Source organism: Daucus carota, chromosome 5 (assembly GCF_001625215.2).
Source record: "Daucus carota subsp. sativus chromosome 5, DH1 v3.0, whole genome shotgun sequence".
Classification (NCBI taxonomy): Eukaryota; Viridiplantae; Streptophyta; class Magnoliopsida; order Apiales; family Apiaceae; genus Daucus; species Daucus carota.
Genome location: NC_030385.2, coordinates 952,966 through 978,496, shown reverse-complemented (window position 1 = coordinate 978,496; position 25,531 = coordinate 952,966). Strand labels below are relative to the sequence as shown.

The 25,531-nt window shown below is 35.7% G+C and overlaps 2 protein-coding genes across 4 annotated transcripts; both read right to left on the bottom strand.

Annotated features, from left to right (window-relative positions):
- Positions 1–3,686: 3,686 nt before the first annotated feature.
- LOC108223074 (serine/threonine protein phosphatase 2A 55 kDa regulatory subunit B beta isoform) lies at positions 3,687–17,876 on the bottom strand. 2 transcript variants are annotated; one of them, XM_017397137.2, is made up of 14 exons: positions 17,439–17,876; positions 15,033–15,139; positions 14,826–14,924; positions 14,524–14,643; positions 13,583–13,747; positions 13,201–13,292; positions 12,829–12,947; positions 12,224–12,347; positions 12,030–12,153; positions 5,265–5,333; positions 5,085–5,176; positions 4,917–4,994; positions 4,600–4,670; positions 3,687–4,448 (listed from the first exon to the last, which is right to left on the bottom strand). In XM_017397137.2, exons 1-14 carry the CDS (start codon positions 17,542–17,544, stop codon positions 4,312–4,314), a joined length of 1,503 nt encoding a protein of 500 aa, XP_017252626.1. In that variant the 5' UTR covers positions 17,545–17,876; the 3' UTR covers positions 3,687–4,311. The 2 variants fall into 2 exon arrangements, with proteins under 2 accessions (XP_017252626.1, XP_017252625.1); XM_017397136.2 differs by having other exon boundaries at positions 4,068–4,448; positions 13,580–13,747; positions 17,439–17,690.
- Positions 17,877–18,339: 463 nt separating this feature from the next.
- LOC108219780 (ABC transporter C family member 8-like) lies at positions 18,340–24,425 on the bottom strand. 2 transcript variants are annotated; one of them, XM_017393293.2, is made up of 12 exons: positions 24,271–24,425; positions 21,938–23,874; positions 21,532–21,852; positions 21,357–21,443; positions 20,636–21,259; positions 20,391–20,555; positions 20,011–20,305; positions 19,708–19,922; positions 19,299–19,604; positions 19,053–19,116; positions 18,712–18,951; positions 18,340–18,607 (listed from the first exon to the last, which is right to left on the bottom strand). In XM_017393293.2, the coding sequence occupies exons 1-12, from the start codon at positions 24,302–24,304 to the stop codon at positions 18,492–18,494; spliced, it is 4,404 nt and encodes a 1,467-aa protein (XP_017248782.1). In that variant the 5' UTR covers positions 24,305–24,425; the 3' UTR covers positions 18,340–18,491. The 2 variants fall into 2 exon arrangements, with proteins under 2 accessions (XP_017248782.1, XP_017248781.1); XM_017393292.2 differs by lacking the exon at positions 24,271–24,425 and having other exon boundaries at positions 21,938–24,030.
- Positions 24,426–25,531: the final 1,106 nt, after the last annotated feature.

The following is a 25,531-nucleotide window of genomic DNA, read 5'->3' as shown; positions in this document are numbered from 1 at the left end:
TTCTGCCAATGTGCTTATGTGTTTCATTAGAATAAGGTTTCTTTCCTTTTTTATGTTTTGCACCTGTGGTTATGTGCTTCAGTATTGTTTTTGATGTATAGGTGTTCAAGATGTCTCCACGCTGAAAGTTCAGATTCGGAACATTCATACAGATTTTCTGATTCTGAAACTTGTGAAAGTGACGAGGATGTTGAAGAGGAGATCAATAATGGTGTTGACGTTGATTCGGGTGCAAGATGCTTTATTTAAAAAAAAAATGATTTTAGTTGTTGTATCCATATGATTGGTTCTACTAGTCAGTTTCTAAACAATGCTGTGCATTTGGGATGCCTTGAAAATTTGAGTTAGAGTTTGTCTCTGTATATTGGTTCGCAACAAAATGTTAAATATTTACTAGATATACACCAACACTTTGGTACTGTGAAGTTACTCCATGTTATGTAAATCAGGGATGTAGTTTAACAGAGACTAAAACAAAAAGCAAAATCTGAAAGTGCATTAGACTTGACAAATGGATACTAATAACATGCAAGGCTAAACATTACCAAATGGCGCAGCTAGATAATGTCGACATGAACTAAGTGCTGTACCACAACTCTGGGCACTTTCATTAGCAAACACAAAGTTTTAAATTCATATAAACAACCCGCTAGAAATGTGTATCCCCATGTTCTAAATTCCCACAACCAAAATTGTAATTTCATAACATAATATATTTCCAAATAATCTAATGTAGCAACTAAACATAAAGTCTTACAATCGTGGAACACGTTAGGAATATATTTTCTAGTGCTAAAATCGTTAATCTCCCAACAACTTTATTTTGCTGAAATTGACCATCTTCTGCAACGCCAAATGCCTCTTTTTTGTTTTTGGACCTTAATAGCATGCCAATCACGCTTCCACGTACTTTTTTCTTAAGCAAAGTACCATTTGAAACAACGTGGGCAGACTTGCAACTATGCCCGTCATCGTTAATAGTTATGCATTCAGGCTTCTTTTTTGTTCAATTGTATACCCATGAGTTATCGATCAGTCTACTTTTTCTCCTTCGCCCTATACACATTAGACAGTAAAGCTTATTACACATTTTGCAAGACACATTAAAAAGAACAAACTTTGTTTCCAAAAGAACAAGATAGTAGCCTCAGTAAATGTGTTACAAACACCAATATTATAACCAAATAATGACAGTGGAAGGTCATGCACAAGTCTAGCACACACCAACTTTAAAACTTAAAATGCATAACACCAAAATCTAATTCATTATCACATAATCTGCAACTTCAACATAAAAACATATAAAAAAACGCAGAACATGGCTATCAGCGAGTGAAGAACACGAATAATCTAATAAAAATACGATATACCAAACTATCAACAAATCATTCTGCGGTGTCTTAATGCAGCACTCATTATCCAAATAGCATCAGTTACGACTTTAGTGTTTAATTTAATATATATGCTTGTTGTCAAGTGAAGAACACACAGAGAGTTCCATAATCTACAAAGCCCACAAAAAAAAAATGGAAGTCCTCCCCGAAGCACAAACAACATATGTAGGACAACCTATTAAATACGACTACCAGGATTTACAAACTCACATATTATAGTGCTCAGTGCATCGACATGCAGCAAAATTGCAGCACTGGCATATTAGTCGGTCAAGCTTATTACAAACTTGCAGGACACATTACAAATACCAAACTCTGTTTTCAAATCAACAAACCAAATGCAGTATCACATAATATGCAACTTCAGGATCAAAACAGCAATAAATTGCAGAACTTAAATACAAAATACATTTAGAATTTGAAGAATCTAATACAAAACAAAACCCCCAAATATCACCAAAACGATCTAAAGTGTTTAAACACAACATTCGTTATCCAAATAGCTTGCAATGTTAAGTGAAAACACACACCCAGTTCAGTTTCTAAACAAAGCCCCAAAAAGAACCCAGAGGGCAACCACAAATTAGAGACGATAAATGAAGGACAACCCATTGAACCAGGCTGCCGGCGTTCATAAATTCGGGTAATTTAGTCGTCAAAAAAACGACATTCAATAAAAATGAAGAATATAATAAGGAGTTCGTGGGAATACCTAAACTCATATTCGTACAAAGTTGAGGCGTCCTGCAAATCCCTCCCCAGTCGATGACTTCAGTCTCTAAAGTTCCGCACCTAGGGTTGATCACAGCGAAAATCAAGCACTCCTGGTAACGATGGTAGTTGTGTGCTTCGACGGAGAATGCGGGATATGGATTTGAAGAAACATGACCAGATCTGGAGTTTAAAATTGTTTTAAAATGATCAGCCGTTTTTTTCTCATTAAATCTTAGCCACATGATCTGTTTAGAATCCAACGGTAGATCTTAGGGACTCCAATTTCTCATAAATAATAGTATCCCACAGATCTCCACTCTACACATATATATGCAACGTATATGACCATCATCTTCATCCAAATCATAATAATGGACCTTTTACCACCATTACCAGACGTTTCCATGACTTGTCACCATTGTCTATCATCACTAATAGTCACATACACTTTTCATCATAACTTACAAAACTAACGACTACTTACCATCATCATACAACTTCTCTTGCGGCTTTCTATCGCCAAGAACCTTCCTACGGATGAAATTGATCATCTATAAGCATTATCAATAGTTTAGATAAGTAGATTTTCTCAATTTTGATAATAAAAATCGTTGTTTACATACTGTATAAAAATAGTGATTAGTGCAGTATAAATTAGTGATACCCGTAGTCATAAATAGTGGTAGGGAAACTGGTTTCTAGTTTTTATTTTAAGAGTGGTTTCTATTTGATCATGAGCCTATATATATATATATATATATATATATATATATATATATTTGGCGTTTAAGGTTCGGTATCTCAAGATCACGAGTTCGATTTTCTAAACATTTCGGGAGTGAGTGTGCTACCATGCTCGGAATGCTAGTATGACTTCCGGATTAGTCGAAATGCGTGCAAGCTAATGAGTGTGCTATCATGCTCGGAGTGCTAGTATGACTTCCGGATTAGTCGAAATGCGCGCAAGCTGGTCGGATACTGGATTAACAAATTTAGAGTTATTACATTTATTATTCTAGATCTATCCCTCACTTCTTAAATAAGAGAAATTATATAACGCTATTCTTTTAAAACATCTTATTATCTCGTAAAAGAAATCTCCCGTATGTTTTTCATTACATTTTATCCTTGTTATTATTGTTAATGGTTTATTTAGTGCTATATTCTTCATTCTTCATACATTATCCTCCTTTTTCACCTTGCACACTTCTCATTACACAGTATCCTTAATATTGTTTACTTCAGATTTCTAGTTGCACATTTCGAATATTTCTAGTTGTATATTTATCTAATACATTTTACTCCTCCATTTTCATACATTAGCAAATATATTTGTCAAAGTGGCAATACAGAAGAATATTTTGATGATAAATATAATGCTGTTTAGATAGAAAAGTTAAAATGAGTAAACTCCCGAAGAAAACAAGATAGAGGAGGGAGTGGAGGGTTAAAGCCGTGTAAAACCCTAAAGAAAGCTCACGGCTTTTATCATGTTTCAAGTTTTTATATATCGGAAAATGGTATAAAAAAATCATTAGGTACTATATATTCGAATTGAATGCCTGGTCACCTTCGACGTCATTAAAAAATATTTAAATATCCAATACAAAGCATCCCGAAGATCCACAAAAAATTCTAACCCAACAGCCAGAATCGTTTAAATCAGCTTTACCAAAAAAATTACTTGAAACAAAACCTATAACAAAAAGAGTTTATAATTATCCTAATTTGTTACAGAGAAACTTCAGAAGCTAGAGGCCTGCAAATTTGCACCAGCTCTTCCCGAGACTTGTAAAATTACATTCGCCCTGACCCTAAAGGCAACTATGAGTAACAACATTCTCCACTTTACGTTTCCTTTCTACTCGATTTTGAATAAACACAATAGGGAAACAACTACATCTTTCCTTCGAAACAAAAGATAGAAAGGTGATAAAACAGATGTAAGAGGACAGACCGGTAAAGAAATAAACAGGAAGAGGATAGATTACTGTTACAAGTTCTTTGCAGATGTTTATGATAGCCAACCTTCTGAACCTTCAACACTGAGGGATTTTTTACATATACGAGACTGCATAAACCAAGCCTCCAGATATTCAGAAGCGGCCTTCTCCATCAGTAGTCCTGAATAATTTTTTTTTGGCAGGGAGAAGTCATGAATATTAATTCATGCGTAATGCCACATTTTTGTCAAGATCCATATTTATGCATAATACATATACAAGCTGTTTGCAGCAGCACAAGCAATGGAATTTTCACTTGGATGCCATGCCAGGTGGAGTAACTTCGTTGTAAAATCAAATGAGTTTCCATTTGCATCCAAACCTGGGCTTTCGCCCCCTGTAAGAATACATACGAGGTAAGCTAAATTCAAAGAACTGTAAATACAACTTTTGGAAACAAACAGTAGTTTCTTTATTTTGGAGAATCTTTTTAAGTAGTATTCCACAGCGAATAAAGGAATGTAAAAGGAAAAAGAGAATGCATTGACCTCTTCTAACAACACGTGATATACTGCTGCCTAGGGATCTAGCAGGCCTTGAGGGAGTCTGAACTTGCCGCCTGCGAAAGCATATCAGAACTTTTAGCATTATTTGTACATTCACAAATCCATGATGATGCTAAAGTATAGGAAAGTATATGACTAGTCAAAAACAGTCACGGTCAGTGTAGTTCAAGCACTAGTCAAATATCAAGTAACAAGGGTGTAGAGAGGAGTAAATATCCAAATCTATAAAACAGAAGACAATCTGTCAAAGTGAGTCAGTTTTACTGCTACTTCGTGAGAACATATCTGGTCACTAGTACCTCATTGGATTTTTGCTAGCTTCCAGTGTGGTTGCTTCTGTACTATCCTCAGCGGTCCCAAACACACGAAATAGATTGCTGAGAACACATAGATTAATATTACATGTAAAGTGAAAGAAAAATGCAACAACAGTAACTTTTACACAAATAATTATAGTGGCAACATACCTGTAAGAACCAGTTGCAACCCGCTGTCCATTACCACTTAAGCAACACTCAAATTTGTCAAAGATGGAGTCATTTTCATATAAATCACAGAGCTGCGGATGATAATAAAATAATTAAATTGATACAAGCGTGAATACATATGAGAAATAGGATGTTAGTATTCTAGGAAGCCGAATTCACCTTGGGTCTTAAATACTCGTGAACCTGGAATGTTGAGACTGGTCCAGAATCCATATTAATATCCCATAACTACAAAACAGAAATATTTGGTTACAATGACTTGTGCACGAATAACCAGGCCTAATAAGACATCAGGTGAAATACAGTAACAAATTATTACATGAGTGATGCTTGTATAGTATGAGCAGTGAAAAACGGTAACAAGAGGGGAAGTGGAAAGTGAGGTAGGTATAGTATTGGGGGGGGGGGGGGGGGGGGGGGGGGTTGTAATTAAGATCATAAAAATTGTTTAGATTGGCATGAGTGGAGAACCTCTCCTCTCAAAGATTGAAAATTTTTAGTTCATTTAATCAAAATAAATATGCAGCTTAATAAGAGTAAATCTTGTTGTTCAGGTTCATAAATACATCATAGCATAGCAAGTCTGAATTAGAGCAAGTTCGATCCAGTCATGAGAGATGATGGCACTGACTTCCAATCAACTAAGAATAGAAAACAACTGGAAAAAGGTTGCTGGATTTCGTCCTAACATGACGGGGCAAATCAGAATGGCTGTCAATTCTGCCAGAAATTCTAATTGGAGCAGCTCACTGCCTTTGTCGAACAATCAAAAAAGCAATTGGAGGCAAGGCTGGTCCGAGTGATAGAGAGACAACAGATAATGGTGCATCGCCTTGAGGTCGAGCAGGAGAAATTCCAACGAGAAGTTTGATCATGCATAACTTCACTCAAGCCACATATCAAGGTGGGATATTAGTGCAATCAACCCAATCACTTAATATAACTTGTTCATCAGTTCATCTTCAAAAACTCAACACACAACTAACTGGTCAATTTGAGTCAGAATTAAGCTCCATTTAAAGTACTTCAGTTAGAGATATCTTTAATTTGGCAGTCAGCATTTCCAATTATAAGACACTTAAATTGTAAGAAGAAATGATGGGGAATTAAGTGGTGGTTTCATATCAACGGGTGTTGCCAGCATCTTGGGCATACCTGCAATGCCTTCTAATTGTTTGGGGGTCGCATTGTGGACGAGTGAAGCCATCAAGGGTCAAAGGGAACATAACAAAGTGCTTTTGCATCTTGCACATCTAACGATGGTTGACTATATTTGTCCTTTTTACTGGGATTTTGACTTAAATCTTGAGAAACTTGGTACAACTTGTGCCGATTGAAAAACATAGACCTTGATGATTATGGCTAGGGGAAGAATGTAAGCTCAAGAAATCAAGATTCTCTCTCAAGGCAATATTTCTAGGGATGGGCGTCGGGTCACTTCGGGGTCGGGGAATGCTATCCCTGCCCCCGATCCCCGAACTTCAAACCAATCTCCGAACCCGCCCCAATCCCCAAACGGGGATTCTTTTGCTCCCCGATCCCCATTCCCAACGGGGAATGGGGATTCGAGAAATTCATTAATTCTTTAAAAAAATATTATAATATATCTAATAATATGAGTTTTAATTAAAATTATATAAATAAGTCACTGTATATAATATTTCTTTACTTTTATATAACATTTCGAGTATTAATTCAAATTAATATTGGATCTCACATGAATCGCCCCATTTATCCTCTGGAGGAGAAGTTTGGTTTCAAACCCCGGTTCAAACAGACAGCATGAACTCCGATTCGATTCGGGTATTCAATCCCGCCGCTGAGATGTTCAATTACCATTGCCTCAGCTTTGATTCCCCGAATGTTCTCGCTCACCTTGACGGGGCTCTTCTTGTCTCTCCTACCCCTCTTCTGGTTGTGCCATTACCCATCGCGGATAGCTATCAATTAGATCCTTTATTCAAAGAATAAACAACTAGGCATATCTCTTTTAACTTTGAATTTAAACTTGTATGAAGTTTGTTTCTTTACCCAGTAGTTGGATCCTCCGGAACCACAAGAATCCTTAGTTCAAATGGGAATCCAACTCAGCATGCGATTCATTCAATAAAATCTTACCTCTCTATCTATCTCTAAGATGTTTGGATTTTTCAAAACTCCATGGACATGTAGAAGAGTAGAAGGCATTGTACTGATAATTCAAATTGGAGCAATTGGATGTCCAAGTCGAGCCTATATGGCACGACCGATCAATAGAAATACCCCACCTTTGTCATAAAGGGAAAAGGGGGTGAGATAGGCAACGGGTAGTTTGCTTCCAAGCCGGCCCGGCCGTGAGAAAGCGCGTTGTTCTATCTAGGGCGATCAATCTACATCTACATCTTTTCCCACAGACCTGGGGTCGTGTCTCGATCTCCTATGTGCGAAATCTAAAGGACTTCGAGCCCGGTTTTTTTCATGCTTTTTCCAGAGGTCTCGAGAAAGCTGCAATCAATAGGATTTCCTTAATCCTCCCTTACCGAAAGGAATAACGTGAAATTCTCCTTTGGTTACTACTTCATTTACATTAGGATGAAATCCGAGCATACTCTAGTATTTATTTCTTTGTTTTTTTCGAAGGGACAATTTGACTAAATCAAAATAAATCCCATATCTTTTTTTCTTAAAGGATTACTTCATTCGTTATAGTTATTTCTTCAATATGTGGAAAGGAACATACTTTGGACAGGAATCTAGGGAGTACTCCCTTATTTTATAATAAATTTAGAAGATAAAACTAGATTTATTATAATTAATTTGCATTATAAAATTAAAATATTTAAATAATAAGATGATGGGAATTATTTAAATTAAACTATATACAAATATAATATATTTAATACTAAAATTTTAGAGTAAATGACAAAGTGATGGCTGTAGTTTTCCAAATTTTACAAAATGTTGGCTGAAGTTCAAAAACTACAGATTGGTGGCTGAACTTTACCTCCGTCTTTTAATAAGGTGGCTGCCGTCAAGGTCTGTTAAATCTGACCGTTAAGTCCAAAAAAAAAAAAAGATTAAGGGTAAAAACGGGTTTTAACACAAATTTAGGCACAAACAGCTGCCCATCTAATATACACAAGATTCATGAGCATGGTTTTCGACTTGGGGATTTTGTGGCTGTGTGTTTGGGAAACGCAGGAGGCGCTTGCTCCGTCAATTGAATCAAGACCCATCTCTCTGATCACAAACCAAACCACCCCCATCTTCTCTGAATTCTCTTGGGGTTTTGGGGTTGATTTTTTCAGGTTTAGAGAGTCCTGTTTTGAATTACAGAGGAATTGATGATTCGGTGAATAGTGTAGTGGCTGGGTTAGGGACTGGAGTGATTAATTAAGAGAATTAGCCAATTGGAGTTAGGGTGCTTACTCGGAAGAGGTTTTGGAAAGGGTTAAGCCTTGGCGAGGATTTGTTTCTGGGAAAGAATAGCACCCACTAGATGCTAACACTGGCTCAACAGGCTGTAACATCGAAGCAGGAGGCAACTGATTTTAAAAGCCATTGTGATATCTCGAGATGAGCCTTGGCGTGATTGACGTTGTGTGAGTGCTTGAGAAGAAGAGTTGATATGTGGAGTCGCGTCTTGACAATGACAATCGGGAGGAACCTAGCTTTCACCCTTACTTTTTTCTTATCTCTCCTCTCTTCTCCGATAAATCTGCCTATTCCCACAACCCTTGTGCCACTCCTTCCATGGCTCTGAACATCCTACCAAAACCCGCTTTTACCCTTGTTTTTTTATTTTTTTTAGAGTTAACGGAGCAAATTTAACGGAACTTAACGGCCGCCACCTTATTAAAAACCGGAAGTAAACTCCGGCCACCATTTTGTAATTTTTGAAGTACAGCCAATATTTTGTAAAATTTGAAAAACTACAGCCATCATTTTGTCATTTACTCAAAATTTTATTATATAGAAAAATCAAGGAGTTTTAGGGCGGATCGGGACGAGATACTGATCCCCGAACCCGCCCTGATCCCCGATTTTTTTTATAGAACTTTCCCTGATCCCCACACCGTATCCGAACAAATCCCCGATTCCCTAACCCAAATGGGGTTGGGATCGGATTGGATGAGGCGGGAGAATGCCCATCCCTAAATAATTTTCACCATTAGAAAGAGGGACATGACTTCCTTGTGGAGATCAAACACATATTTGCCTAAAGCCGACCACAAGGAACGATGAGAACCCAAGACCTAACACCCATGTACTTGCACTCGGTACTCTTAAAGCACCTTTTTCCACATTCCCCTGCCACCAACAAGGGGACATGACCATGGGATCACAAAGAAAGAGATGAAGACCCGGCCAACAAAGGTTGGTGCAGTGGTTGAGTTCTTGTCTCCCTTGCGTGATTTCAGGAGTTCGAAACCTGGCGTGTGCGTGTGTAATCGATTAGCAAAAAAAACGACCCGATCAACATAATGTCGTACAATACCCCGTGCACAAAAAGATGAAACTAAAACTCTTCTGCATGACATGTTCAAGGCTGGAATTATACAAGTATTTAACATCACTTTGTCTAACCCGATATCACTAGCAGAACAAAAAAATGTGCCTTGGCACTTTTATGTAGATTTATGCATTAAACAAGGTCACAAAATGCTAATAAATACACAATTCTTCTATCAAAGTGCTGTTGGATGAACACCACAACAAAACAATTTTTTCCGTATCAAATTTTGAAGTTCACTGATTCACTCCCCAAAGAATCAAGTAAAACGAGAAGACGTGCAAAAAAGTCAAAAACTGTGTTGAGGACCCAAGAAAGGCAAACCTATCCTTGGCAATGCCCTTAAGAAAAAGAAATGTTCCCGCAACATTCTCAGCCAAGTCTTTTCTCCATAAGAAAGTCTTGATTTTTTGAACATCATGTCCACAATTCAACCAAAAAAGCAACATCATAACAATAACATATATGATATATCCAAGGTATTGCAGACCTTGGAGCAACGTCAATAACTAATGTATGAAAAAGATGTGATTTTGGTCGAAACCAATTGGCATATTTGTGACAAAATACAAGCAGGGCAACCATAGAATTTGGAGCAATGATGAGGTTTTCTAGGATTAACAGGCTACTATCGCAAGTTTATTGAGGGATATGCAACATAACAAGTCCTTTAACATATCAAATGAATGAGGATATGTATGGATGGACTGTAGCAAGTCAGATGCTTCTTTGAAGATTGAGGCAAGCCATGTCACAATCCTCGATCCTCTCCGTGCCAAATTTTAGTAAAAAAATTTGTCAACAAAATAGACGAATCAGGTTTATCTAGTAGCTTTTAGTGATTGGGTACACGTGCAGGATTGGCTTTGGCCCTTGTCTGTGCAGCTTAAGTCGAAAGCGAAGAAGGCCTCCTTTCGGATCATATCCAGTAGCAACCATCTTTTCCTTATACTTGATTCAAGAGTAGGCATGCCCAGACCCAGCCCAGCTTTGCATCGCGGTTGGTTAAGAGTAGCGTCAGAGGGCTTCGGTCTCTCATCTCAAGTCCATTTATAAAAAAGAGTTACCGGCCTTTGTATAGATAGTTCTCAAGCGGTATTACTACCTTTTGGGCGATGCTTCATCATTCAAACAGAAGCAGAGGGATATGGTTCAAAATATCATACTTGGGCTAGCAATTTAATAGGATTTGGATTCTATATTTAGTATAAACCGCGAGAAGCAACAAGTTGCTGATGCATTTCATAGAAGGATCCTAGTCGAGCATAGTAAGGAACATTATCAGGTCTGACAGATTTCCACCACATGGTTAAAGAAAATCCCTTAATTAAGCAACCCATCACTCAGTTTGAATGGGTAGACGGTACCCTAAGGTTATCACTTATCATTTAAAACAAGGGGTCTCGAGGTATAAATTGTTTCCATACTTGTATCTTGGATCAAGGTGGCAATTCCGGTTGGAGGTAATGCAAGGAAACTGCCTAATCTCCTGTTATCATGACTTATGAGTTATGCAGGTAGGCCCATGTAAGCCATAGGCTCGACTGTACAACCTCACCTCTTAAAGATTGAGAACATTTAATCCATTGAATCGTAATTAGTGGCTTAACAGAATCAAATTCTCTTTTTTCAGGAGATACAACAGGGTTCATCTATAATTCATAGAACCAACTTAGTAAGCTGAGCCAACTAACATGCTTCCCAAACTTTGAATTAAAAATGTTCGTAGAGGTCAACTGATTTAAATAGGAGAAGAACCTAAGGTTGAATATGTGAAAACAGTGAAAAGAGAATTTAGATAAATGAGCCAAGTGCAACGATTATCAAGAGGACAAATAGTCTTTGGGTCTATATATAGAGAGTTACATTTACCAAATAAAGAATAACATATGGGTGGCAACTATGGTTCAGCCTTCAAATACTCTTCATGTTATATTTCATCTGCATGATACATTTAAAATTATACAGAAAATGAATTTACTGGCCAGCATTGTGTCAGGAGAAAATTATGGCAGAGTTCACATCAGGAAGTAAATGAAGGTGCAAGGTGGTTGTAGTCTATTTTACATGTTAACTGCTAAGCCTGATGGGGTCATCACTGCAAAGCACAAAAAGTTACAATGGTAGATGTAGGGTTCAGATGATATTGTTGCTGCGTTAGTTTTGAATTCCATGCACTAGCTCAAATTCAATTTGTGTCACAATATGCATGTATGAAGACCATGAGCAAATTTAGTCATGTAGTAAAATTTAGTAATTTCAGAGCTTATTTCACTTTGTGATAGGTTTCACTTTCCTGTTTTTTCAAGTAAAGTCATGCAATTCCACAAGACCACAGTGTATGAAAAAGAAAAAAAGTGCTGCAGAAACTCAGCGTTTACAACAAAATTAAGCACTCAAATAATATAATAAAGCATCACAATTAATCAAACCTTCAATGTCATGTAATCACGACTTAATATGTATCTTCCCTCCTTCCCAAATTTGATATCAGAAATAGAAGCAATTATCTCAGTGAAAAATGATCTTGAACCAGGTGCCACCGGTTCCTCAAACCTGTGGAAGTCAAATATAATAAGAACAACAAATAAAACTTGCAATGAAGGGAAGCATAGCAAACACTTACAGTTTAGAATGGTTGTCGCACAAAGCAGATTGTCTCAAATCAATAAGACGAATTGATCCTTTTGAACTACTATAAGCTAATGTGTTACAGTGGGTAGGATGAAAGTCTGCCGATGTTATTACCTCTGCACTCAGAAATATACAGAAAAACTAATCAATTTCTTTCAATACAAAAAATACACATAGCAAATATCTTGAACCTAGAAAATGATGCCCAACTCTATATCAGATCAGGAGGGTCCAGATTCCAGAATTACTGAAGAATCACAGACAGAAAACTTCATTAATCCCAAAAGATCTGTGTTATTATGCTTATCTATAAACCATGCTTAGGTAGCTTACATACCCTGTAATTCCTATGGAAAAAGCCTCCGCAGTAACATCTATCTATAAGTCAATAACAATTCCTTTTTTGTCACTTAACCTACGTACAAGTCACATTGTTCAAACTTCAAACATCGAATTAATGACAAAAAATACTGCACAAAGATCTTGACTGAATCCTTAACAAGCTAAATATGTGAGGCCACAAGTGAATAATATAATTGTACACATGACAGCATGGATAGATCATGTACTAGTAGTCTACTACCTAGAGAAATTTACCAGTAAGATCCTCCATATTTGTAGGCTTCACATCCACGATATTAAAACTTTGATTACTAATTTCCATGTTCCAAAGGTTTATTCGCAAGTCATCAGCTGAAATAAAGGTTTCTCCATCACTGAGAAGAGAGAAAAGGAATAAAGAGTGATTCAGTGATACACAAAGTGTGTACTATTAGGATAGACAGCTTGTAGCAGAGCTGCTATAATACCAGACAGAGAATAATTCTAACAATTTTAGTCTCAAAATTACACTCAATGCAAGGTAATACAATTTAAAAGTCTTGGTGCAACAACAGTCAGTGATCATTACGCTAATTTCAAAATTAGAAAAATTATGGAGTGACGATAACTAGATAAGTATAAACCAACCTGTTATTTGAAATGGAATTGATATGATAATCATGTGCATGGGCGTATACTCGTCTACATCTTGCCATAATACTACTCTCGTTGCTGTATACCTGCATAGTGCACAAATGGGTTACAGAAAATTTAATAAGAACTTAGAATTCATGAAGTAATTCTAATACAGACAAGTGTCAGAAAGAAAATTTACACAAGGTGTGATACAACATAATTCTAACTAAATAGAGACACTGAAACATGCGAGAACAAACAGTTAAGTATTATAAATTTATAACTTAAAAGTTTTTTATTGCTCAGTAGAACTGACAAGTTTTCAAAATCCAACAAAATATACATATGACGTCAGTTTTAAAATCAAAATAATGCTCAATCTAGGTACAACTACCACTGGAAAACGTAGGGATGCAATCCCTCCAGGTGGAAAAGAAAATTCATCTCCATTCGATAGATGGCCTGAAGAAACACTTGAACGAGTAGAACTGCCATTCTCAGAACTTTTGGCAGGATCTGGGTTCATCTCTGAGAGTTTCTTGACCTTTTTCTCTTGAACCTTTCAAACAGAAATGTCACACATAGAACATATTGTATGAGATATCTTTAACATATTTCGTTGAAAACAATACGAAAAAAATCAAATAATCAGTGTATCACAGTTCTTCTTGTAAGAAGTAGAACAGATAAAATAGCACTACCAACAGGACCTTTACGATATACCATATAACATCAGGGGAACCAAATATATATGTGATCAGATATTGAATTGATTTGGATATAAGACATTGATGAGAAGATCTTGATTTAAAAGAAAATTAAAGAGATTTAGACTTTTAAGGGCGCCGGGTGACGGGGTCTAAATCTAATAAAGAAAGAAATGCAATCTTAACTAGAATAATTATGTTCAAATATATAAAACCAAAATATGGATGTCACTACCAAATCCCATATTTTTCTGTCATCATTAGAAGAATCTTGTACAACCGTTACATATATTTTTAGTACATTATTAATTTCCTGGAGGCGTTACCTAAAGGTTAAAGTTGAAACTAACACGAAGCTTGTCATGCTCAAGATAAAGGAGGGATAGTTTTACTTCTTGTGTGTAGTCTTTCCAAAACCAAATATAAAAAAACTAATCAACCACTCTCGTATTTTATTCACATAACACATACATGATTAAATCTCTATATCTTCTACAGGTTCAGAGGCTCAAAGCCCTTCCTAATATAAATTCCCAACAAGTTTGAAGGCGTAGTAAAGCCTAACTGTATTATAGATTGAACAAATATGTAAAAATAAATTTTATGCTGCAGGAAAGGGTACACCTACCTTCCAGAATTTGACTGTCTTGTCATTAGTTGACAAAAGAAAGAGGGACCCATTAGCTGCTTGACACCATCTTATTTTGTTGATCTTCTCCTCAATTTCCAGGCTCTTAAGATAATCAAACTGAGTGCAAAATATGCAAGTTCAGAATGAGTACAACAATCTATATCATTAGGGAACTTGTCAGAAGACTTGACGGAAGCAAAATCACAAATCAGAAACAATATTTCATTTGTAGGATGATACTTTCTTTGGGTTCTCCGCTATTTATTTGGATTTTCAGCATATAGGTTAATGACGCTTACCTCAGGCTCATGACTCTGAAACTCAGTCTTGTAACGAAATTCCGGATGCTTGCTATTTGAGTAATCAATCCTCTCCATATCCCTTCGACTTCCAACATGCTACAAACCAATTTTAAATTTGTTTACACATTCATAATTCAAAAAAAATTGTGGGAGATAATCCATAACCTTTAGGACCAAAAGTCAGTTTATAAACAAAACTCGTACCTCTTTCATGTCAGTCCTTTCAAATAAAACCACTCTACTACCACCACGGTCACCAGTAGCCAGATGGTGGCCAGATTTATCAAACTCAATAGCTGATATAATATCAACTGCAAAGTAGCACATGGATCATCATAATGATTTAACAAAAATATATGCGTTATAAACATTTTCAGTTCCGGTCCAAAATCTAAGCTATAGAAATATCAATGGAACTTTAACAATTTTAGCCCTTCAGAAATTTACAACAAAAAAAAACTATGAGTCAAGTGAATAAATCTCCAGATATATTTGGGAGAAACAAAGGGTAACAGAGAAACAGACAAACACACATGTAACCCTATTCTCATAGCAAATTGGATCCTTACAGCCCCAGATCTAATTCCATATATTTCTTGCTTGATTTAAAATCATGAGATTGCATACATAAATAGTATAAAAGTTATAATCAGGAAAGTATTGTAAATAACTGAAATTTATTTCTTTGAAGAGCATTAATCAAAGTAAATTAATTTAAAAAATTATTTCCTTTTTGCTGATGTATGTTATGAGCACATTATGGTTTTAAAAGATCAACCCCTTTATTTATTGAGAACATTACAGTTTTAGAATATTGATTTTAATACTCAACAAAGTAGATGTAGTGTAGCTCAGATTTTATTGCCAAGTGTTGACAAATTAACTAATAATTGTGTAACTTTAAAAAAACAAAAGGAAATTTAGTAAGATCCCTCGTGACAATAGGCCTGTCGTCATAAGTAGCGTCATGCCACCTGACTCTAACATTGAAAACAATTTATTATGACAAAATAGTCAGAATCTGTAGTAACTCACTAATCATCCTTGTTTGACCTTTTTTTCCTGATTTAAAGACACTTGAGAGGATGCACGTGCTAATGTGATTAATGACATAGAGGAAACTGAACTAAGAAAGAAACTATTGCTTGCTAAAAACCTTTGAAAAATTTGTCTTGAGTAAGGGCAGTAGAAACAGCTTTCCGAAACATTTAATTTATTGACTTCAATACACACACAAAACACTTTTCAGTTACATATACCCACATTATATGCTAGTAAATTACAACATTAACCAACTGCAACCAAAATAGAAATGTTTCATAAACCATGCTAAAACAGTAACGAGCATTACAATGTTGAGCAACTTAATTTCGTAAAACAATACTAACAACACAGTAAATCAAGTAACGAACAGACATATACAAGCATCTAATTCAGTTTGATAAAAATATTGAAGAGTTGAACTGATTCAAATTTCAAAACCCTAATTAATTAAGTAAAAAACACATATGTATCCATATTTTCATAGCAAATTTGAACAGACATATACAAGCATCTAATTCAGTTATTTAAACAAATAGATGAGTTAAACTGATTCAAAACCCTAATTAATTAAGTAAAAAACACATATGTATCCCTATTTCCACAGCAAATATGAATCCTGACAGCTCCACATGTAATACACATTTTAATATGAACTTAACATAATGAGATTTCATACATATATAATATAAAAGTTCTAATTAAGAAATTTTATAAGTAGATAACTGATATTCATATCTTTGAAGAGCATTAATCAAAGTAAATTAATTAAACAATTTTTTTCTTATTGCTGACGTATGTTATGAGCACATTACGGTTTAAACATATCAACCCCTCATATATTGATCACATTACGGTTTTTATAGTCAACAAAGTAGGTGTGGTGTAGAACAGATTTTATCGCCAAGTGTTGACAAATTAACTAATAGTTGTTTGACTTAAAAATGGAAGTAGACTTAGTAAGATCCCTTGTGACAGTAGGCCTGGTATCATGATTAACGCCATGCGTTATCTCTAACGTTGAAAACAATGTCTTCTGACAAAAAAGTCAGAATGTGTAGTGACTCATGAATCATTCTCATTTGACCTTTTTTCCCTGATTTAAAGCCATTTGAGGGGATGGATGCGCTAACAAGATTAATGACATAAAAGAAACTGAACTAAGAAAGAAACTATTATTCACTAAAAACCTTTGAAAAACTTGAACACTGAAATAGCTTTCCGAAACAATTTAATTTATAAGCTGACTTGAACACACACAAAACACTTTCCAATTGCTTATAACCACATTTTATTTTAAACTAGTAATTTACGACATTAACTAAATGCAACCAAAATAAGAAATGTTTCAAAAGTCATTCTAAAAAGAAACAGTAACAAGCATTACTTCATTGAGCAACTTAATTTCGCAAAATCAATACGAAGAACACCGTGAATCAAGTAACGGACAGACATATACAAGCATCTAATTCAGTTAAATTAAATGAATTCAACTGATTCAAAACCCTAAATAATTCAGTAAAAGCACGCGACAATTCGAGATCGAACAAAACGAAAGTAGAATAGCACCTTCTTGCACTTCTTCGCCGGCAGTTCGTTCACCGAACACCTGAGAGAATTTCCAGTCCAGTGACCCCGCCGGAGCTGCCGTCACATCTCCATCTCCTCCGTTCATTTTCACTTATAGCGGGAGAGACTGTGTTGTGTGAGGCGGAGAGAGAGAGAGGGAGAGACAGACAGAGACAGACAGAGAGAGAGAGAGAGGGAGAGAGAGAGAGGGAGGGAGGGAGAGAGATCAGCAAAATGAACGAGAGAGATTAAGACGGAGGGAGAGTGTAGGTATTACAAGAGTAACATAGCAGCAGAACATAGCTATTGTATGTATAACTACATCATCTTCATCATCATCATAATTATTATCATTATAATTTCAGATTTCTCATTGTTCGTTCATCTCTCTCTTCTTTTTTTATTTTTATTTTGGGTTTTATTTCTTTTCTGTGAGGTGATACTGGGGGACGAGAAAATTGAGGTTTTTGAGCGGAACTTCGTAACATTTCTTACATTTCTTTTAATTTGACAAAAAATTATAATTTAAATTTCGATTTCAATAGGAGGGAATGTCGAAATTTATATATTTAAAAATATTATCATTTTTATCCATTTTTTGACGGATAAAATCTTTAGATTACACGAAAAAAAATTAACATTTAATTATTTAATATGACGGAGTTATATATTTCAGACGATGACGAATTTGTCATTATTAAAATTAGTAATATAAATCGTAGTTAGCACACTTTTTTTTTCTTACAAAATCTTAATAACAAAGATTCATTATATGGTTTAAAATTTCAAGAGCTTCCAGAGAGTTCATTACTCCCAGATTTCTGATGAAATGTGAAAGTATCAGCACTCAAGTTGGTTTTTCATAAGCCTGGAATTTGATCTCTTTGCTTGCCAATGAAAATAACCAGAACTTCAGCTGCCATTATTTATTAAAAAGAAATGTCAACATTTTTTACAAACTTTGCATAGCTATGCAATCACAGGCATTAGATTTTAAGCAGATAACTATTTATTCAGCCAAGCATGGTTCCTTTCCTGTCGTATTTCACACCTCTACAGATGGTCTTTTCCGGCACTAGTACTGGACCAATATTCTGCTACAAGCTTCGCGAAAGATGAATTAGTATCCTCCATAAGCTTTGCTGGCTCCTCATACTCCAGTAGTTTTCCTGCATATATAGTTTTTTTTCAACCTCGTATTGCCTTTAAAACACATCGTATTTAACCTAAACAGATTAATTATAACACACGCTAAGAATGCAGGAAAATTTACCAAATGAGAGGACCATGACCATATCGCTGTCTATAACAGTTGGGACCCTGTGAGCCACTGTTATCACTGTGCAGCTTGCAAATTCCTCGCGAATTATCTTCTGCAGAACTGCATCGGTTGCAGAGTCTATAGAAGCAGTAGCTTCATCCAGAATTAGTATTTTGTTTCTTCTAAGAAGTACTCTTCCTAGACAAAAGAGTTGACGCTGTCCAGCACTCCAATTATCACCTTCATCGCTTACTGTAGAGAAATAGAGAATAATGAAAAATAGCAGTTTTTTTTAATAATTCACAGCAATTGCTTATGTCATTGAATACGTACATAGAGAAAATAGAACTGACCAGAAGAATCTAATAGGTTTGGGAGACTAGTGATAATATCCTTTAGTTGGCACTTCTCTAATGCCTGCAAAACAATTTTAGTAGTCAGTTCCTATTATTAGGAATATTAATTGAAGACCCCGTTAAAAAGAAGCCTTAGAGCATGAACAAGGTATCAAATTTAGCATAAGATCCAAACTGTAAAAGAAACAGAAATTGTTGATCAAAAATAAATTTAAGATATTTTGATTGAGGTGAGTGGCTTACCTTCCATATATCGTCATCTGTATAAAGGCCTAAAGGGTCCAAGTTTGTACGAATGCTACCTTTGAAAAGAGTTGGTTCCTGAGGGATGACACTGAGTTTCATTCTTAAATCCCTAAGGCCTATAGAACAAATGTCAATCCCATCTACAAGAATCTTTCCGCTGTAAGGCTCTACCAGACGGAACAAAGCAGTAATTAATGTAGTTTTTCCACTTCCAGTCCGTCCAACGATGCCTACTCTAGTTCCTTCTTTGAAAGTGCATGTGATTCCCTTAAGAACTAATGGAGAATTGGGACGGTACTTTATCTAACAAGCAATCAAACGACATTAATTTCCATGTACGAACAATTACAGTTTTGTTTGAACTAATTGTACTAGTTAAAGAAATAAACTTTATTAGTACCCTCACCTTTAGCTCTTGCAGTTTAATCTCACCCTTGGAAGGCCAAGAACCTGGTGGTCTATTATTCTCTATTATTGCAGGAGGCTCAGGTGGTATATTCATGAACTGCTTGATTCGTTCTACTGAGATGATATAGTTGGACAAATTACAATACCAGCGAATCAAGAAAACTTGGGTGCTTGTTAATGCTAGAGCATAAGAAAGAGATAGCCCTACAAGTCCTGTGAAATAAAAAAATTACATATCAGTAGCGTACTTAGGTGATCAAACCGCATATGTTTCGTTTTGATGAACTATAGCAATAAGTACCTGGAGGTATGTAACCAGTGGGAAGATACACAATTAGAAACGCAGCAGTGAATAAGGTCATATTTTGAAATGCTTCTGTCCTCAATATAAGCCACTCCAGTGTTGCATTAGAATACAAGAAAGTACTTGCATCCGTGTCCACAAGCATTAGATAGTTATGGAAAAATCTTTCCTCCATGTTAAATGCTCTTATTGTAGCCACCCCCAGTGCTGTCTCACCCGCATAACTCATGACTGGAGCTTTTGTTGTCCCATTGATTCTCATTAACTCTCTTGCAGAGGGTTGATAATATCCCTTCAACCACCAAAGAAAGTATTAGAGTGTGTAGCATTTTCCTATTGATGAAAAGCGTGCAATAAAGAGTATAAGAAGTAACAACCTGGAGGTATTTTGTAGATACGGTAGCTATAATACCTACAATAAGAACTTGCCATGTTACTGAAGCCATAATGCTGATAGTTGTCACTAGTTCGATACTAGCTGCCAATACAAAGCAGAAGGAGAAAGGGATGTCGAAATCTATAGTACTCAGATCTGATGAAGCCTGCAAAGAGATAGTCATCGCTTGATGTTACTGAAAAAAATGATTGTTGAGCACACTAAAAGAGAAGGAATTTTGCTTACACGTGTTAGAATCCGCCCAACTGGGGTAGAATCAAAGAAGAGCATGGGAGCATTGAAAATGGAATCAGTGAAACCAGAGAAGAACGCTTTTGAGGCTCTTAATCCCAAAATTGCTGAAAGTAGAGATCTTAGGTAGACAAAGAAAGAACTTAATGTAGATAGTGCAGTATAAACACCGATTAACATGACAATGCTGATTTTAGGTACTTGAACACCAAATGCTAGCCAAATACTGGCAGAAGCCTGGAGACCAACAAATCCAATCTGACTAAGTATAGTAAAACACATAAACAATGTTCCCTTTGAAATAATTATGTAATCCAGAAACGGCTTCCAACCAACATCCCCGATTTCCTTCTCTTCGTCTTCTGTCAATTGCACTCCTGGTAAACCATTCATTGAAATATCAGCCTCACTGTTTTCTTTGATAAGATGACTCGGTTGAGAGTCTTTTGGACCATCTATATGTCCTGACACATGTTCAAAAGTTTTAGGTTTACGATCTGAAGGTTCCAGTCCTGTTATTGCATTCTTGTGAGCATTTACAAGTTGTTCAAATGCTGTGCCTGCCATCAGTAGTTCCTTATAGTTTCCTGATTGAGTAATTTTTCCGCATTCCATTACCTTCGAAGAGTAAAGCAGTAGATGATAACTAAATATAAGAATATATATGATATACTTGCATTTCAAAAATGTTAGATACTGTAATATTCTGTATTACCAGAATGTTGTCTACCACCGGAAGAAATTCTACTTGATGTGTCACAAGAATAACAGTCTTCTTCGCAAGAGCAGCCATGACACAGTCCTACAATTGCATTACCAGTATCACTTAATATATAATTATTAAGTAGTGCCGCCTTATAATGCTCAATGTTATCACAACTTGACCTTACATTAAATAGAATAGCTGCTGTATGTGCATCTACTGCACTGAAGGGATCATCGAGAAGATATATGTCAGCATCACTATATACTGCTCGACAAAGTTGAATTCTCTGCTTCTGTCCTCCGCTCATGTTAAGCCCTCGCTGACCTATTTCAGTGAGATCGCCATAGTCAAAGCTATCAATATCTTTATCCAAAGCACATACTCTTATGGCTTCCTCATATTTAGTTTTAACCATTGGTTGTCCACTGAGAATATTATCACGAATTGTTCCGCTTTGGATCCAAGCACCTTGAGAAACATAAGCAACAGAACCCATGACATCCACCTGAGTCATTAGAACAAAAAAATCTGATTTTGATCTGCTGAACAAAAAACTAAGAATTATTAATTATATTGACTTGATATCTTACAGTTCCTGAAATCTTGCTTATTTCTCCGAGTAAAGCACATAGAAGTGATGACTTTCCAGCCCCAACCGGACCACAGACTGCAATTTTTTCCCCCCATTTCACTTCAAAATTTATATCTTTAAGTGTTGGAATACCTGATTCAGGGTCCCAACTGAAATCACCATTTAGTATTCTAGCAGAAATTTCTGAGTCCCCTGATTTTCTTGCATTTTCATTTCTTATTAGTTCATCGTCAAGTAGAAAAGAATTGATTCTATCAAATGAGACCTTGATCTGAATTAACATAGAAAGAGCCTCAGGTATCATTCTCACGGGTTCTGACATAACACGCAGCGCTGATAAAATTGTGAAAATTGTTCCTGCATTGAAGGGGGCACTCTTGAGAAATGCACAACCAATAAAAACGACTGAAGAAACAATGGTTGGTGACATCCAATATAAAACAGTGCCATAAACTTTTTTCAACTGAGATTCAGACAACCATTTGAATTCATTATCTCGATAAGACTCAATCAGTTTCTTGAATTTCTCTTCCCATGACTGTAATTTGATGATCTTCATGTTATTCAGGATCTCAGATGTAGATCTAAGTCGCTGGTCTTGCGCAGACATGAACTGCATCTGACACTTTTGAAGTATTTTTGCAAATGGCACATTCAGAATTCCACAGATGAATAAAGGAAGTAAACCTGGAAGAACACCAATTCCCACAACTCCAAGAAGAACTCCAATTGCAGAAAATAATTGCACTACAGAAAACAATGCAGTGTGAAACCACATGGGAAATTCCCCCATCCGATAAGCATCAACAGCAATGTAATTGACAACCTCTCCAGTTGAATGCCTTCGTCTTCCTACACTAGAAAGCCTTAAGAGCTTTTGATAAACAGCTACCATTAAAGCTGATCTCATCCTCATGCCATATCTTCTTGAACTGAAATAGAACTGTCGATTAGAAATGGATTCAACAATCTTGGCAATCATTAAGCTGCCCACCAACAAAACTCCTTCCCATGTTGTATTTCCTGTATCGCCATTGGAGTAATTAACAAAGCCATATAGCAATAATGGAGAAAGTGACAAACAAGCTGCTCTTAGGAAAGCACAAATTCCTACAAACACCATCTCCCTCCAGTAATTTCTTGCTATGGCCCAAAATACCAAATTTTTGGTACTGTTTGAGTCTCTTTCTTTTAAAAGTGAATCCCATGCCTGTACAAATTTCTGATTCGCTACAATTGCTTGGTCATCAGTTGCTAGATATGGAATGTCGTCCAGAACCAGCGGCTTTGAATAACCCAAAGACAGTAAAGGAGTAACCCAAGAGAACGCCAATTTGCTAAAAAGGTTGGCCTGGCCTAATCGGCTAAGCCTTTCCTGAGATTTCTCAGCCAATAAAGGTTCTGATAATCTTTTGAGTCGGATATCACTATATACAAAATGACTGATATTTCTTAAAGCACATATGAGAAGAAAGAAGTTGACTAGCCATGCTACTGATTCCAGGATTTCAAGATTGTCCTTTTTCAGCAAAACACTTGTGTTTATAGCTGTAATTGCAAGAAAGAACAAAATCCACCAAATTGAAGCCAAAACCTGTAAACTTTTCCCCCCCTTCACAATCAAAGATAGTACCAAGGCAAACCATATTACAGCTCTAAGGAATTGCACCACCAACCAGCCAAAATCTCCACCATCTTTATCGACAAGTCCCCAGACAGCATTACTAACATATGCAATGCTAATAACCGCACAACAGAAAGAACCAACCAAAGGGATCCACTTCTTGTCGATTCTGTTCTGACCACTGATGAACCCCAAAACCAAAATAATCAAGAAAACAAAGACAATCAGTAGGTTCAAGATATCCAGCCCAGATCTTTGAATGCATGGTGCCCCCAGATCAAACCCTTCTTCGCAGAAAAAGAAAAGCCCTCCTGCACCATAACCAAACTTCGACAAAATCACCATATGATTTGTGATCCAATAAGCAATCGAAAATGGCATTTTCAATGATCAAGTAAGATAATACCAAGTATGATGAGTTAAAGGAAACAATAATCATTAAAGCACATACACCATTATGACCAAAAATAAAGAAGTTGACAGGGCTAAAGCATATCAGCATCTGATAAATGATAAGGCATCTGATGTGCAACAACTATCAAAAGCATCTCAGTGCTTGGACAATCACTATAACAAATCAAAGATAAGGTCTGTGTTCATCATATTCGAACCCCACATCGAAAACATGAGCATGCAGCATCATCTTACTGTTAGAGTAAATGGAAACAAAATCAATGTTGTATGCATGAGCAAAGTTGAGAGGATACCAAGGCCAGGACTCCCATGCTCCAAGAAAGCCATTGAAGATAGAAGAACTTATGTCCTGTTTTCTTCAGCCAAGTTTCTGAAAATCAAGACTTATCAACTGCTTAAAACATGTGATTCTGGGTTTAAAAAAAACCAGTCCACTAAAAAATACTTTTAAATTAAGTTTTCAATAGATTTTTTTTTAGCTCCGTTCCCAAATTTTAGAAAGAACGGAATTAAATAAGTGAAGTACTTTCATCATAATTTTCATTAATCAGATGAAAACAGTTTTTTTTTAGTTCCGTTCCCAAGTTTTAGAAGGAACGGAATTAAATAAGTGAAGTACTTTCATCATAATTTTCATTAATCAGAAAATGAAGGGAAACTATGAAAGTATATTTGATTTATCTTCATCTTCACTTATTTTCATTTTTATAAGAGATTCGGAAGCATAAATATAAGTGAAATAAAATTACATACTCTAATAAATGGAATTTGTTTATAAAGAAGTTTATATGCTATGTCCCTGGATCCGAGGAAGCCATTAAGAGAAGTTTGCAGGCCTCTCGAATCTGAGTTTAAGCTTACAATATGAATTGATGTCAGTCTGAAAATTACGTTAAGTAGTAGTAGTATTATATTTAGTATTATATTTAGTATTATATTTTGTCTTCGTTTAAGTCCACCAGACAATATTCATGTATATAGTAAACAACAAAGTTGAAAAGTGAGGACAATAATTGCCTCTTTATCGTACTTACGTGTTGTATTTCTCTCTTTATCGCAATTTCGATCAATGATCTTTGTCGAAATATATTCATCTCGGACCTTCTTCTAACATTCTAAAATTTTAAATTTACTACCTCTCTCAACATGACATCAGAGCTTAACGGAAGTCCCAAATTCACCTTGATATTCTCACAATTCAATATGAACACAAAGACGTTAATTGTGCCAAATGGATACATCTTAAAATTTTAAATGCACCGGTTCTCAATAATAACAATATCTCAAATATCACATTCAAAAAATATGATATTAAATTTAATTTTATAACATTACATTATTTTGTGTTTATAATTTTTCTGAAAAAAAGTAAACACTTTTAGGATTGTATTTCGGTTCATATTTCCAGAATATGATATTCAGGACATTTCAATTTCACCTTATGATATCCACGTTCGAATTCGTATCGATCGAATTGAATATAAAATATCTTTTATTAGTTTTCTAATATAGTATATTAGAAAAGATAAACCATTGATATATATAAATTTTAAA

Bases quoted from the DNA above. Each gene is read 5' to 3' on its own strand.
- LOC108223074 (XM_017397136.2), bottom strand. From the start codon at position 17,544: ATGAACGGAGGAGATGGAGATGTGACGGCAGCTCCGGCGGGGTCACTG. The intron at 13,293-13,579 runs GTTGTACCTAGA...TGCACTATGCAG, and splicing joins CCCTACGTTTTCCAGTGGTA to GTATACAGCAACGAGAGTAG. The intron at 12,348-12,828 runs GTAAATTTCTCT...TTCTGAGTGCAG, and splicing joins AAATATGGAGGATCTTACTG to AGGTAATAACATCGGCAGAC.
- LOC108219780 (XM_017393292.2), bottom strand. From the start codon at position 23,944: ATGCCATTTTCGATTGCTTATTGGATCACAAATCATATGGTGATTTTG. The intron at 21,853-21,937 runs GTAAGATATCAA...CTAATGACTCAG, and splicing joins TAAGCAAGATTTCAGGAACT to GTGGATGTCATGGGTTCTGT. The intron at 18,608-18,711 runs GTAAATTTTCCT...CTATATATGCAG, and splicing joins GGTCATGGTCCTCTCATTTG to GAAAACTACTGGAGTATGAG.